Source organism: Lithobates pipiens, unplaced genomic scaffold (genome assembly GCF_037356315.1).
Source record: "Lithobates pipiens isolate NorthernLeopardFrog02 unplaced genomic scaffold, aLitPip1_a1.2 Scaffold_13, whole genome shotgun sequence".
Classification (NCBI taxonomy): Eukaryota; Metazoa; Chordata; class Amphibia; order Anura; family Ranidae; genus Lithobates; species Lithobates pipiens.
In genome coordinates, this window is record NW_027507718.1 from 204604163 (window position 1) to 204618845 (window position 14683).

General features: G+C 47.3%; 1 protein-coding gene across 2 annotated transcripts in view; it reads right to left on the reverse strand.

The window, feature by feature from the left end:
* UBA6 (ubiquitin like modifier activating enzyme 6) overlaps positions 1-14683 on the reverse strand; it is a 179489-nt gene that overhangs the window by 35807 nt on the left and 128999 nt on the right. For both annotated transcript variants that reach the window (XM_077476136.1, XM_077476137.1), the window contains exons 28-29: positions 13484-13601; positions 11121-11314 (exon numbers count right to left, since the gene is read on the reverse strand). In XM_077476136.1, coding sequence (XP_077332262.1) covers positions 11121-11314; positions 13484-13601 — 312 coding nt within the window. The remainder of the gene's footprint in view (positions 1-11120; positions 11315-13483; positions 13602-14683) is intronic.

Genomic DNA, 14683 nt, shown 5'->3' on the forward strand with positions numbered 1-14683 from the left:
ACCCGCGGGAGGCAAATCACGTACATCTACGTGCTTATGCCTGCCCGTGCCATTCTGCCGACGTACATCGGCGTGAGGCGGTCGGCAAGTGGTTAATCTACGCAAACTTTACATCAACCTACAGGCTACACACGCAGAAGTTGGGTCACGGGTGGTGGTGACATTGGATACAGCAAAGGCGTTCGATTCAGTGGAGTGGGGCTCTCTCTGGAGCTGCTTGGAGGGATATGGCTTTGGACCACGGTTCATTAAATGGGTGCAACTGTTGTACCAGGCGCCCCCGGCCAAGGTGGTGGCTAATGGCTGGCCATCTCGAATGTTCGACCTCAGTAGAGGCACGAGACAAGGCTGCCCTCTTTCACCACTATTATACGCCTTGGCCGTGCCCATCTGAGCTAACCCAGAGATCAGGGGATTGAGCCATGGCGCACTAACTGAAAAGATCAGCATGTATGCTGATGACACACTGTTATACCTGGCAGACCCGGGCCCCTCTCTGCACGCGGCTCTCCAAACAATTGAAAGGTTCAGGACCTTCTCCGGGCTAAAGATCAACTGGGGGAAATCCCAAATTCTTCCACTTGACAGCTTCCCACGACTGAATTTCAGGGCAGTTTGCAATTACAACGAGTCAGCATTATCAAGTACCTAGGGATATGCGTATCCAGATCACCAACGGATTATATACATTTAAATTTAATCCCTCTAATTTCCCACGTTAAATCCAAACTACGGGCCTGGGCCTGTCTACCACTGGGGGTTTGGGGCCGGGTAAACCTCATCAAAATGGTTCTGCTGCCCAAGATCCTCTATGTTCTCTGGCACTCCCCGATATACTTACCCTTGAAGCATTTTAAATCCCTTGAGGCCCTTCTTAAACCCTTTGTATGGGGAAACAACAGACACAAATTAGCTTGGCAGGTGCTTAACCACTTGCCGACCGCCTAACGCCGATGTACGTCGGCAGAATGGCACGGGCAGGCATAAGCACGTACATGTACGTGATTTGCCTCCCGCGGGTCGGGGGCCCGATCGGGCCCCCGCCCGGTGCCTGCGGCGGTCGGTTTTCGTTCGGGAGCGATCCCGGACGAGGGGACGGCCATTCATTCATGGCCACCCCCTCGCGATCGCTCCCGACGAATAGAAATCCCCGGTGACATCACTTCCTCTCCTGTAATGTAAACACAGGAGAGGAAGTGATGTATTCTCTCCTCCGTGTCGGTATTTTTCGTTCCGACACGGAGGAGAGCGGATCAGTGAGTTGCACCAACACATCCCACACACAGTAGAACATGCCAGGCACACTCACACCCCCCCTTTACCCCCCGATCACCCCCCCAATTACCCCTGCCCCCCAGTCACAGTGACACCAATGTCATTTTTTTTTTTTTTTTTTTTTTTTTGCATTGGTGTCATTTGTGACTGTAATAACTGTTAGGGCAGTTAGAGTTAGCCCCCTTTAGTTCTAATGTACCCCCCTAACCCCCCCAATAAAGGTTTAACCCCGTGATCACCCCCCGTCGCCAGTGTCACTAAGGCTGGGTTCACATTGCAGCGGTTTATGAGAACGAATGTGATTCGCACCGCACTGCAGTGCAAATCACATCCGATCTCTGTGCGATTCGAGTTCAGCCATTCGCCGCACCCGCCGCACCCGCCACACCCGCCGCACCCGCCGCAAATTCGCACGGGACCCTTTTTTTGGCCCGCAGCAGAATCGGATCGCATGGGTGTTCACACCATGCGATCCGAGTTTGCAGATCGCACTGCGATATGCGAACTGATCTGGGGGTGTCAGTAACATTTCACTGACACTCCCAGCAGTTCGCATAGGGCAGTGTGAACTGCCGCCGGGAGGCATGCGATGCGGGAACCCGCCGCGGATTCGCGGCGTTTCCGCATCGCTCCAGTGTGAACCCAGCCTAATAAGCGATCATTTTTCTGATCGCCGTATTAGTGTCCCAGGTGACGCTAGTTAGGCAGGTAGGTATTTAGGTTCGCCGCAGCTTTTTATAGCGCCAGGGACCCCCATATACTACCGCATAAAGCCCCCTGATTGCCCCCTAGTTAACCCTTTCACCAGTGATCACCATATAACTGTTACAGGTGACGCTGGTTGGTTAGTTATTTTTTTATAGTTTCAGGGCACCCGCCATTTATTACCTAATAAAGGTTTAACCCCCTGATCACCCGGCGGGTGTCATTTGTGACTAATAACTGTTAGGGCAGTTAGGGTTAGCCCCCTTTAGTTCTAAGGTACCCCCCTAACCCCCCCAATAAAGGTTTAACCCCGTGATCACCCCCCGTCGCCAGTGTCACTAAGGCTGGGTTCAGATTGCAGCGGTTTGAGAACGGATGTGATTCGCACTGCAGTGCAAATCACATCCGATCTCTGTGCGATTCGAGTTCAGCCATTCGCCGCACCCGCCACACCCGCCGCACCCGCCGCAAATTCGCACGGGACCCTTTTTTTGGCCCGCAGCAGAATCGGATCGCATGGGTGTTCACACCATGCGATCCGAGTTTGCAGATCGCACTGCGATATGCGAACTGATCTGGGGGTGTCAGTAACATTTCACTGACACTCCCAGCAGTTCGCATAGGGCAGTGTGAACTGCCGCCGGGAGGCATGCGATGCGGGAACCCGCCGCGCATTCGTGGCGTTCCCGCATCGCTCCAGTGTGAACCCAGCCTAATAAGCGATCGTTTTTCTGATCGCTGTATTAGTGTCACAGGTGACGCTAGTTAGGCAAGTAGGTATTTAGGTTCGCCGCAGCTTTTTATAGCGCCAGGGACCCCCATATACTACCGCATAAAGCCCCCTGATTGCCCCCTAGTTAACCCTTTCACCAGTGATCACCATATAACTGTTACAGGTGACGCTGGTTGGTTAGTTATTTTTTTATAGTTTCAGGGCACCCGCCATTTATTACCTAGTCTCACTAGTGTACCCCTAAATTTAGGGGTGTCTACTTTCCAAAATGGGGTCATTTGGGGGGGGTTTGTGCCATCTTGGCATTTTATGGCCTTCAAAACTGTAACGCCCTTAGAAAGCCTGAAGGCGGTGCTTGGTTTTCGGGGCCCCGTACGCGGCTAGGCTCCCAAAAAGTCCCACATATGTGGTATCCCCGTACTCAGGAGAAGCAGCAGAATTTATTTTGGGGTGTCATTTCACATATGCCCATGGCATGCGTGAGCAATATATCATTTAGTGACAACTTTGTGAAAAAAAAAAAAAAAAAAAAAAAGTTTGTAATTTTCCCGCAACTTGTGGCAAAATATAAAATATTCCATGGACTCAACATGCCTCTCAGCAAATAGCTTGGGGTGTCTACTTTCTAAAATGGGGTCATTTGTGGGGGTTTTGTGCCATCTTGGCATTTTATGGCCTTCAAAACTGTAATAGGTAGTGAGGAGTGAAGTCAAATATTTACGCCCTTAGAAAGCCTGAAGGCGGTGCTTGGTTTTCGGGGCCCCGTACGCGGCTAGGCTCCCAAAAAGTCCCACATATGTGGTATCCCCGTACTCAGGAGAAGCAGCAGAATTTATTTTGGGGTGTCATTTCACATATGCCCATGGCATGTGTGAGCAATATATCATTTAGTGACAACTTTGTGAAAAAAAAAAAAAAAAAAAAAAAGTTTGTAATTTTCCCGCAACTTGTGGCAAAATATAAAATATTCCATGAACTCAACATGCCTCTCAGCAAATAGCTTGGGGTGTCTACTTTCTAAAATGGGGTCATTTGTGGGGGTTTTGTGCCATCTTGGCATTTTATGGCCTTCAAAACTGTAATAGGTAGTGAGAAGTGAACTCAAAAATTTACGCCCTTAGAAAGCCTGAAGGCGGTGCTTGGTTTTCGGGGCCCCGTACGCGGCTAGGCTCCCAAAAAGTCCCACATATGTGGTATCCCCGTACTCAGGAGAAGCAGCAGAATTTATTTTGGGGTGTCATTTCACATACGCCCATAGCATGTGTGAGCAATATATCATTTAGTGACAACTTTGTGTAAAAAAAAAAAAAAAATTTTTTTTTTGTCATTATTCAATCGCTTGAGGCAAAAAAATAAAATATTCAATGGGCTCAACATGCCTCTTATCAATTTCCTTAGGGGGTCTACTTTCCAAAATGGGGTCATTTGGGGGGGTTTTGTACTGCCCTGCCATTTTAGCACCTCAAGAAATGAGATAGGCAGTCGTAAACTAAAAGCTGCGTAAATTCCAGAAAACGTACCTTAGTTTGTAGATGTGACAACTTTTGCGCAAACCAATAAATATACAATTATTGACTTTTTTTTTACCAAAGACATGTGGCTGAATACATTTTGGCCTAAATGTATGACTAAAATTGAGTTTATTGGATTTTTCTAATAACAAAAAGTAGAAAATATCATTTTTTTTCAAAATTTGCGGTCTTTTTACGTTTATATCGCAAAAAATAAAAATCGCAGAGGCAATCAAATACCATCAAAAGAAAGCTCTATTTGTGGGAAGAAAAGGACGCAAATTTTGTTTGGGTACAACATTGCATGACCGCGCAATTACCAGTTAAAGCAGCGCAGTGCCAAAGTGTAAAAAGACCTCTGGTCATTTACCAGCAAAATGGTCCGGTCTGAAAGTGGTTAAAAACCCCACGGACCTGGGGGGCATGGCCCTTCCAGATTTTAATCTTTATTACATTGTGGCACAATTATCCCAACTGTACCATATAGACAAAACGGACAGAGGGCGGTTTCTCCAACTGCTATGCCTGAGGTGGGCTTGATGCACCGAAGATTCAATTTACGCGCTGGCGATGGGCCTTAGCGGGGCGGGCCTGGGGGACAACAGACAGACTTTGTTATACCATTACAGACGCATATGGGACTTAGCTTCTGTCAAGCTAGGGATACCACTCTATAATGATTACACTCCATTATGGCATAATAAAGCTCTGTCAGAATTTTTACAACTTCCCGATGCAGACCTCTGGTCTACTCATGGTATTCTCTATATGCATCAATTGTTTGTTGACGGAACCCTTAAAACCTTTGCCACGCTTAGAGAAGAATTTTCACTCCCCAGATACATGCTCTTCCGATTTTTACAGGTGAGACGTGGCCCGGGCTCAGTTTTTGGAATCCATCCCGCAGTCAGCCACTAATGCACTAATGGCCATAATCAAGAGTACTGACCCCCGCAAATTAACTTCGTCCTATGACATGCTCACTACCCCCGTTTCCACCAACCTGGCACATAATCTCAGGCCCCGGTGGGAGAGAGAGATAGGCCCTTTGGAGGATGGGGAATGGGAGGAGGCTTTGGAATCCTGCAAGGCTGTCGCACCCAAATTTGCCGATAGACTGACCCAAATTTATATTATCCACCAGGCATATCTCACCCCCCTTCGGGTTGCCAGATACAGAAGCACTCAATCTACCCTTTGTCAGATGTGTGGGAGTGAGGTGGGTACGTTCTTTCACTTAATCTGGTCATGTCCTAAAATACAAGGCCTGTGGGCGCAAGTTATAACATTCCTGCACGATCACCTTAGACCCAAAACAATGCCTACTCGGGGTGCTTCCAGATCAGATACTATAGACAAATACGCTAAGATGTTCCTGCATGAGACCTTGTTCTCGGTGCGGAAGGTCATATAAAAAGGTTATGTATATTAACAGGGAATGCCCGGCCAAATACGACAGAATATGGGATCGTTGGTTACAAGACTCCGATACTTGTACGTAAGGTATTTTGAATCTATGTTGCCAGTTAGATGGTTTGCCCCTGTGTGTTTTGGTTTAGGTCTAGCTGACCCACATGGTCGGGACCAGCTACTGCTCTCTCCCTGTTTTTGATCCTTTTTACAAATGTTTGTTATTCATGACACCGGTTTTGAACCGGCTGTACTCTACTTACTGTACACCCTTCTGATATCAGTGACACTTTGGCTGTATGTAATATGTATGCACCTTTTCTTGTTTTATTTTTCTTTGACATAATAAAACTTGGTTATGGAAAAAAAAATGCATTCACAATCAAAATGTAACTTCCTCTAACAAGAAAGAGTGTATATTGCAACATTACATGGCTGTCTGCAAAACTTTGCGGCCACAGCAGGCATCAGAAGATGCGCTTACATCAACTTTGTAGAACTTTGTGAACATACGACCAAGTCGCTGCCTTACACACCTGGGAGACAGACGCTTGATGTCGGAAAGCCCAAGAGGTCCCAATTGCCCTGGTGTAATGGGCCGTGACAGGAAAGGGGGGCACCTGCCCCTTCAGGGTGCAAGCCTGGACCACAATCTGTCTGATTTACCATGAGATGGTGGTCGACGAGACCGCCAGCCCTTTTTTTCGGACCAGCAACCGAAACGAACAGATAATCTGACTTCCGGAAGGGAGCAGTGGCAGACAGGTATACCCTTAGGGCCCAGACCACATCTAGGGAATGGAGGGCCACCTCTATAGGGTGTGTCGGTTTAGGACACAGAGATGGTAACACAATGTCCTCATTGAGATGGAGGGCCGAAACCAGCTTCAGCAGAGAAGAAGGTTGTGGGTGCAACACCACCTTATCCTTGTGGATAACCAGATAGGGTGACTTGCAAGACGAGGCCACAAGCTCAGGAACCCTCCTGGCAGATGTAATAGCCACTAGGAAGACCACTTTCTGAGAAAGAGTCAACAAGGGGATTTCCCTGATGTTCTCAAACTGCAGCATCTGAAGCGCCGATAGCACCGGGTTCAGATCCCACGGAGGTAGGGGTTGTTGCACCGGAGGGACTACATGTCGAACCCCTTGCACAAAGGTGCTCACTAATGAGTGAGATGCCAGGGGTTGTTGGAAAAAAACACCCAAGGCTGATATCTGCCCCTTGATGTTGCTCAAGGCCAGCTTCTGGTCCACTCCTCGCTGAAAGAACAGCAGGATCCTGGAAACGGAATAGGTGTGTGGACGCCACCGCAGATCCTCACACATGGAGATATAAGCCTTCCACGTACAATGGTATATCTTCCGAGAAGAAGATTTTCTTGCCCTCAGCATCGTGGAGATTACTGAGTCAGACAAAGGGAAGGCGTAAATCAACCGGCACTGCTCCCATGGAGCCACCAACGCGTCTGACGCGTCCACCCAAGGATCTCTTGTCCTGGAGACGAACCTGCGCACCTTTCGATTGAGCCAAGAGGCCAGAAGATCCACAACTAGTGTGCCCCACCGCAGGCAAAGAAGCCTGAACACCTCCAGATGCAATGACCAGGATGCAATGACCAGGGTCCAGCATCTGGCGACTTACATAGTCCGCCTGCCAGTTTTCTACTCCCGGGATGTATATGGCTGACAAGGCCGGTACATGTCGCTCTTCCCACCGAAGAATGTGAGCGACCTCTCATGCTGCAGCCAAGCTTTTTGTTCCTCCTTGATGGTTGACATATGCTACCGCAGTGGCGTTGTCTGACTGGATTCTGATCAGACGCCCTCGTAGTCTCATCGACCATGTGGAGAGGCATAGCCTTATCGCTTGAAGCTCAAGCACATTGATCGGTAACTGGTATTCCTCCTCAACCAGAGGCCCTGGGTCGATTGTACCCCCAGTACTCCACCCCAGCCGGTCTTGTTGGCGTCCATTGTGATCACCGTCCAATGAAGAGGCAGGAACAATTTCCCGGACCGAAAGGCCGGAGATCTGAACCACCAGAGAAGAGAGAGTCCCTGACTGACTGGCTCACTTGAATCTGCCGATCCAGGGATAACGGAGATTTGTCCCATTCGGACAATATCCCCCTCTGCAAGACTCTGGTGTGAAATTGGGCGTATGGTACCACCTGGAAGGAAGCTAGCATGAGGCCCAGAACTTGCATGCAGAAACGCAGCGACGACTACCTGCGGTTCATCAGCAGCTTCACCGCAGCTCTGAGAGTCTGCAGTTTGTCTGGAGGGAGAAACACTCTCGCCTTAACGGAGTCCAGCAGTAAGCCTAGGTACTCCAGGTGCTGAGTCGGCACTAGTACCGACTTTTTGAGGTTCAACACCCACCCAAACTCCTGTAGAGTTTGCAGGGTGATCATCACATCCTCCCTTAATTCTGCGGCAGAAGCTGCTCTCAGAAGGACATCATCCAGATACCCCACAATTGCGATCCCACGTTGTTGCAACAACGCCAAAATTGGAGCCAGTACCTTGGTAAAGACTCGGGGTGCTGAAGCCAGGCCAAAGGGGAGAGCCACAAACTGTTAGTGCTCCTACCCCACTGCAAATCGCTGAAATCTCTGATGCCCGAGGTATATGCAAGTACGCGTCCTGGATGTCCAAAGATGCCAGGGAGTCCCCCTGATCAAGTGCACTACGGCTACGGAGCGAACTGATTACATTTGGAACTTTTGTACTTTCACAAAGCAATTGAGGACTTTTAGGTCCAGGATTGGACGTACCCCTTCCTTTTTGGGGACTACAAACAGATTGGAGTAGAATCCCTGAAACCTTTTACGGTTTTGGAACAGGCACTATCACCCCGCCGCTGCGCAGGTCCCTTTCTGCCTCAAACAGGGCCTTCCGGCGACCCGGGAATAAGGGTATGCTGGAGGGGTAAAATCTGTTTGGTGGCCAAGAGAGGAACTCTATCTTGTAGCCTGATGAAATCAGTTTGCAGACCCATTGGTTGGGCAGGAGGTCCACCAAGCTGCAAACTCCCGAAGGCGAACCCCCTCGTGTGTGTCGGGCGGGGGCAAACCTTCATGCGATAGTACTTTTGCTTGCTGGGCTTGAGAGACCAGGGACGCTTTTGTCCCTCCACAGTTGTCCTGTCGGACTGGGAGCGCTTACCTGAAGCCCCAGGCGGATGAAAAAGCCTCTTGAGCGAAAAAGGAGGGCTCTTGCCTGTGGCATGGCTCCTTAACCCTTCTTGGGCTGGGGGAGAAACGTGCTCTTCCCACCTGTGACATTCTTAATAACATCATCCAGCGAAGCTCTATATAGCCGCTCACCAAGGAAGAGCAAATCCGTCAAGGCTTTTTTAGATGCCTGGTCCGCAGACCAGCATTTCAGCCAGATTAGGCGCCGTAACACCACTGCTGACACCAATGCTCTGAAGAGCAATGGGAGAGCGTATCCAGGGCCGCATCACAGACATACTTAAGCCCGTGCACCAACTGGTCTGCTAGTCCTATGCAGACTGAAGGAGACTGTTGCTTCTCCAATTCACGATGCAATCGTTTTTCCCACTCAGTAAGGGTCTGCGACACTAATGCCCTGGCCAGTACCGGTCATAGTGCTGACCACACCACTGTAAACATGGACTGGGCCACTGCCTTGGCCCTCCTGTCGGTAGGGTCCTTAAAGAGGGAGTCCAGCGAAATTATTTTTTATGTCAGCAGCTACAAATATACTGCAGCTGCTGACTTTTAATAAATGGGCACATACTTTTCCTGAAGTCCAGGCCGAGCAATCGTTAGGCCATTCTTGGTGAGGGAATCAGGAAGTGAAGCGTTGCGGCTTCACTTCCCGGTTCCCTACTGCGCATGCGCGAGCCGTGCAGCTCAATGGGAATGGTCCGCGCTGTCTCTGGGACCCGTGTGCCCCCCAGCAGACAGCACGCCGGGACAGGAAGAGGCATAGACTCCCGTGGGAACACCTTAGGTACGGGCTGGCTTACAGGACCCAAAAGGGACCTCCACCTCAGCAGAGGATCCTGCTGCATCCTGTATTTTCAAGGTATCACGCACAGCGGTTATAAGTGCTCCAACTAGTGCTTTTTCCTGCGCAGACCCAGACAAGGAATCATCCTCACTGTCCGAACGGTCCTGTCAGCGTCCTCTGACACATCAGAACAGGGCCCGATTCTGAACCAGAGTTCTCCCCAGACGATGGGGGGGGGAGTGTTTTTTACCCCTTTGCACCTGCACACCACCTCCAGCCTGGCAACAAATGTTTCAAGAAAGGAAGAAACGCCAGCTTCTGACGCCATGCTGGCCCACCCTGTCTGCCACCCTTGGGGACTTAGGACAAGGTGCTCAATCCCACCCTCCTAGCTGCTACAGACTGAGGCTCCCCACTGCAGGACTCAGCACCCTGACCAAGTGCTGCACCGTGCTGTCGCTGAGTCAGCTCACAAGTGTCCAGGAAAAAAAAACAAAAAAAAAAAACGCAATGTTCTGAGGCACAGGAACCAGCACTGGGGAAAAAAACCACGCTGAGGCTACAACAAGCCGGCCATCCTTGTAAAGAAAAAAAATAAAAAAATCACAGGGAAAAAGGCCGGACCCCGAGAAAATGTCAGCCGACCATGCTTCTCACAGAGGCTAACAGAAAATGCCCAACAATCATGAAAATGGCGGTGGTCAGCACTATGGCGGTAGCACATGCAGAGCCCGTGCAGAGCCCCAAGACACCAGCAAGAGACAGATGAGACCCCAGGGACACAAACAGCCAACGCAGCCCCCAATCAAGGATCGGATCCCCCCGGAGGACCCCCGGCCCAGGTGTACACACCACAGTCACGTAGCTAGGGCCTGCACACGCTTGATGGTCAGGCTGGGGAGACTACAAGGATCTATATTATCCAGCCTGTCACCCAGCCAGCTGTTGATAGAAGATCACAGGACCAAAATCTTGGGCAAAAGGCAAAAATCCAGAAAAAAGCACAGGACCGATGTTCCCGCAGGGAGCCTAGGTCCTTCTCCTTCACTAGGCAGAAAAAAACTGCGCTGCAGGAAGCAGGCTGAGGGGTTATTGCCAGAGGGACAGTCCCCTGGGCGGAACTGTACAGTTCTGTTTTTCACATGTATTACATGTTCTGCCTAGTCCTCTCCTGAAGGTGACGTAATAACCTTACACAGTCAAGATTAATGGAGCTGTGTCCGTCAATGAACGAAAGAGAAACTGCATTTGTTTTGCCAATCCATTCACCTGAAAAGTGACAGCATAACCTAAGTAGTCATGAACATGAAAAACCCTGTGTTCTGTGATGTACAATTAAAAAGATCATTCTTGAGTTGGCTTGCAGCAACACATCAAACTTCCCACCTACTGTCTACCTGTATGGTGGCTATTGGGAAGTACAGGTTTTTTCTTTGATTTTACAGAACCCATAAAAGTTCCAATAGTCTTTCATGTTGGGTTACAAGCATATTTCCACTTACCAGGCCAGAGACAGCAGCTGTGGCTGTAGCAATAGCGGGGATGATCTTTCCGGCAATACGCTTGGTCTTCAGTCGGTCAGCTGGCTCAATATTATACATTTTGGCTCTCAGGTTGGAAGCTGCTGTGATGAAGTTGATATGTTCATTGCGGTCGTCATCTTTCTCAAATGATAACAGCTTCATATGGAGGTCATCTAGCAGAGAAAAAAAAGCAATTGAGATGTAAACAGAACAACCAATTAACAACACCCTCTATCAGTACAGTTCAATAATCCCTGCACTTATGCTCAACAAAAGTCAACAAATTGTTGCTAGGAACAAGCAAGCCAATACTATGTCATAAACATATGACTAAAAAGAGACCACCAGTTTCCAACAAATCAGTTTGGAAGTATGAATAATACCAACATTTTGTGAAGTAAAATTATATGGTCATATGTGGACTTTAACAGGTATACTCCAGAGCAACTTTTACATTTTGGCTATAGGCCTTTAAAAAGGTAAGTATATTAACTAATCTTTTCACCCATAGATTTGGATCTGCTTTAAATATATAGACATCTGGTACAAAAAGTGACAAGGGTATTTTCAAATGGTGTTTTTCAAAAATACTTTTATGGTCTGTGTCCTATTGTAGAGACGTGTTATTAGGTTTAATTAGGAATAATAAGGGGGATACATCCCTAGTGCTGGCATGTGATGTGTGGACCTCAGCAGTCTGTAGTGAAAACGCTGATTAGGAGTAATAGCAGTGATTTCTACTAGCTTAATGTAAAACATCTCCAAATGTTGTACTGTATTCTGCAGCATATCTCTAGCCACAAATGTAGCATGTCTGCAGTCTCTGACTATCATTTCCTATATTGGGTCTGCAGTCTGACAGCCCTCTTAAGCATTACATATATTGAACATTATGTGCGGCCCTTTGGTGAACTCAAGGCTCACATATGAGGCCCCCTAAAGCCCATAAATCAATAACCACTGGGTTGCATATGTCAAGTCCTCATCATTTGGTAGAAATCAGAATACTTAAACTTGAAAAGGACCTATGTATGACTACTTGTTATGGCTAGTGTTGCACATGAAAAGCAATTAAAGTGATTATAAAGGATTTTTTTTCAAATAACAAACATGTCTATACTTACCTGCTACATTTTTTACCTTAAAGGAATGCATTAAAGGTAAAAAATGTTTAGGCATTTAGAACCACTTTAATGCCGCGTACACACAATCATAATTTCGGCCAGCAAAAGACCGATGAGAGCTTTTCATCGAAAAATGGGACCGTGTGTATGCGCCATCGGAATTTAGCTGGCCGAATTCCTGCCAGCAAAAATTTGATAGCGTATTCTCAATTTTCCCGATGGAAAAACTTTCTATCGGAAATTCTGATCGTGTGTATGCAATTCCGACAAGCAAAAACGCACGCATGCTCAGATTCAACTACGAGATGGAAGCTATTGGCTACTAGGTATTGAGCTTCCTTTTTCTAGTCCCGTTGTACGTCACCGCGTTCTTGGCAGTCGGAATTTGGTGTGACCGTGTGTAGGCAAGACAATTTGAGAGGAATTCCGTCGGGAAAACCATCAGAGCTTTTTCCGACGAGAATTCTTTGCAGTTTTGTGATATTTGAGAATTCCGATATTGATTGTAAATTTTTGCAGTTTACAAGGTTTTTTTGTGATATTTGATCATAACTGAACATTAATTTTAACTTATCTATAGCTGCACATTAAAATCCTGGCGGGTTTATGCAAACCAAAAAGCAGAAAAAACCTCATTATTGTGAATTTCCAACACACCAAGTGACATTTACAGTTTCACAGTCTGTCCTGCTCCTGGAAGCAGTGTCAATAACTCATTCCATCAACATTTCCAAGGCAAACCCAAAAAAACAGAGAGGGTGTTTCTGAAAATTGCAGCTGGCAGCGCATACTGATAAAGCACTCTGGATTATCACAACACATGTTCATTTTGTTAGTATGCATGCAAAACATAACATTTGTAGACATATCCAGCTATTAGATAAAGGCCAACCAAGCATGTAAAGTAAATAAATGGTTTACAAATGGACACATATAATAGAGTTGTGTTTTACTAGCAGGGATTGAGTTATTTTGCTCCTTAACATATATACAATTCTCAATGTAAAAGTATACATTTGCTATGATGGAACATGGGTGTATCTAAGCCGGGAGGGATAAGTGTCTAAACAAAGTTTAGCCTTTAGTTGTGCAGCATGCCTTCCAGTGGCAAGAAGGGGGCACACCTTAGTCATCTCTAGTGCCTAAACATTCCTTTCCATTCCTTGCAGAGATTTCTTCTAATTTCTTCCACACAAAGAATCAAAAAGTAGAAATTACCTTTTGATGCCCGGTCTTCTGCAAGGACTCTTTCAAGTTGTAGAACTGCAATCCTCTCATCTTCACTACTTATTTGGATCTGGTCAGGCTTTTTTGCAGTTTCATCTGTTTCAACAACCTAAGAAAAAAAAAAAAAAGGACTCCTATTCTAAGTGCAATGTTAACACTTTTATAAAACTGAAAAATGAACAGCTCAAGGTCATTTTTGAGACTGCAATAAAGTTAATGCATACTTTGTGTACACATGAATTATAAAGGCCTCATTCACAGGCAGTTGAAAAACCTCCTCTGAAAGCTGGAAATTGACAGCTGATAAACGACAGTGAAAAACCTCCATTTAACAGCTTTTAAATACAGAGTTTAGCAGCAGGTATCAGCAGTTGAGGTTAGAAGCATTTTTTAAAGATAACCTCTGGAGACCCTCCCAAATGTCCACAATGCAAGAAAAACATGTAAATTATTAGCTTTTTCAGCCATTTTGTGAGAGAAGAGAGCAGTGTGCTTTAACTATGGATTCTCTCTCTCTCCCCGTCTCTCTCTCCCTCTCTGCCTGCCTCTCTCTTCCCCCTCCCTGCCTCTCTCTCCCCACCCCTGCCTCTCTCTCTCTCTCTCTCTCTCTCCCCACCCCTGCCCCTCTCTCTCTCTCTCTCTCTCTCTCTCTCTCTCTCCCCCCACCCCTGGCGATTTCCCTGCTCGTTTTGAAGGCTGCCGTGCCATATAAACGTCATTCGTACGTTAAATGTGCCTCTCTTTCCTATGCGTTTCATGTTTTTGCTGTGCTACATGTATAAGCTTCTACCTATAACTTGATGGATGTATTTGTACCGTCAGTCCTAGGCTGCTTACGCAGTCCCACTTGTATTGTGTTAAGCTCAGCTTCCCCAGTCTGGGGATGTGTGCTGTCAGTTCGTTTGTTTCCTTACATTTTCCTGCCACCTCCATTAAATGAGCTTTGTTGCCTAGCATCCGCTGGCTACATAGCAAGAACATGCAACAATGTGCATATGGGGACGACCCCTTGGACTGGTTTTTGTTTCTTCTCTTTTTTTAAATATGCTGGCTGCCGTTTATATTCTGCCCACCAGGTGGCCTCCCAGACCCTTTTTTCCACGCTGTCTCGCATACACACAGTGCAAGGTAGGTGGATGACGTAATGTTCCCCGTATCCGCCTTAGCCCTATCTGCATTGGGAGGAGCTTC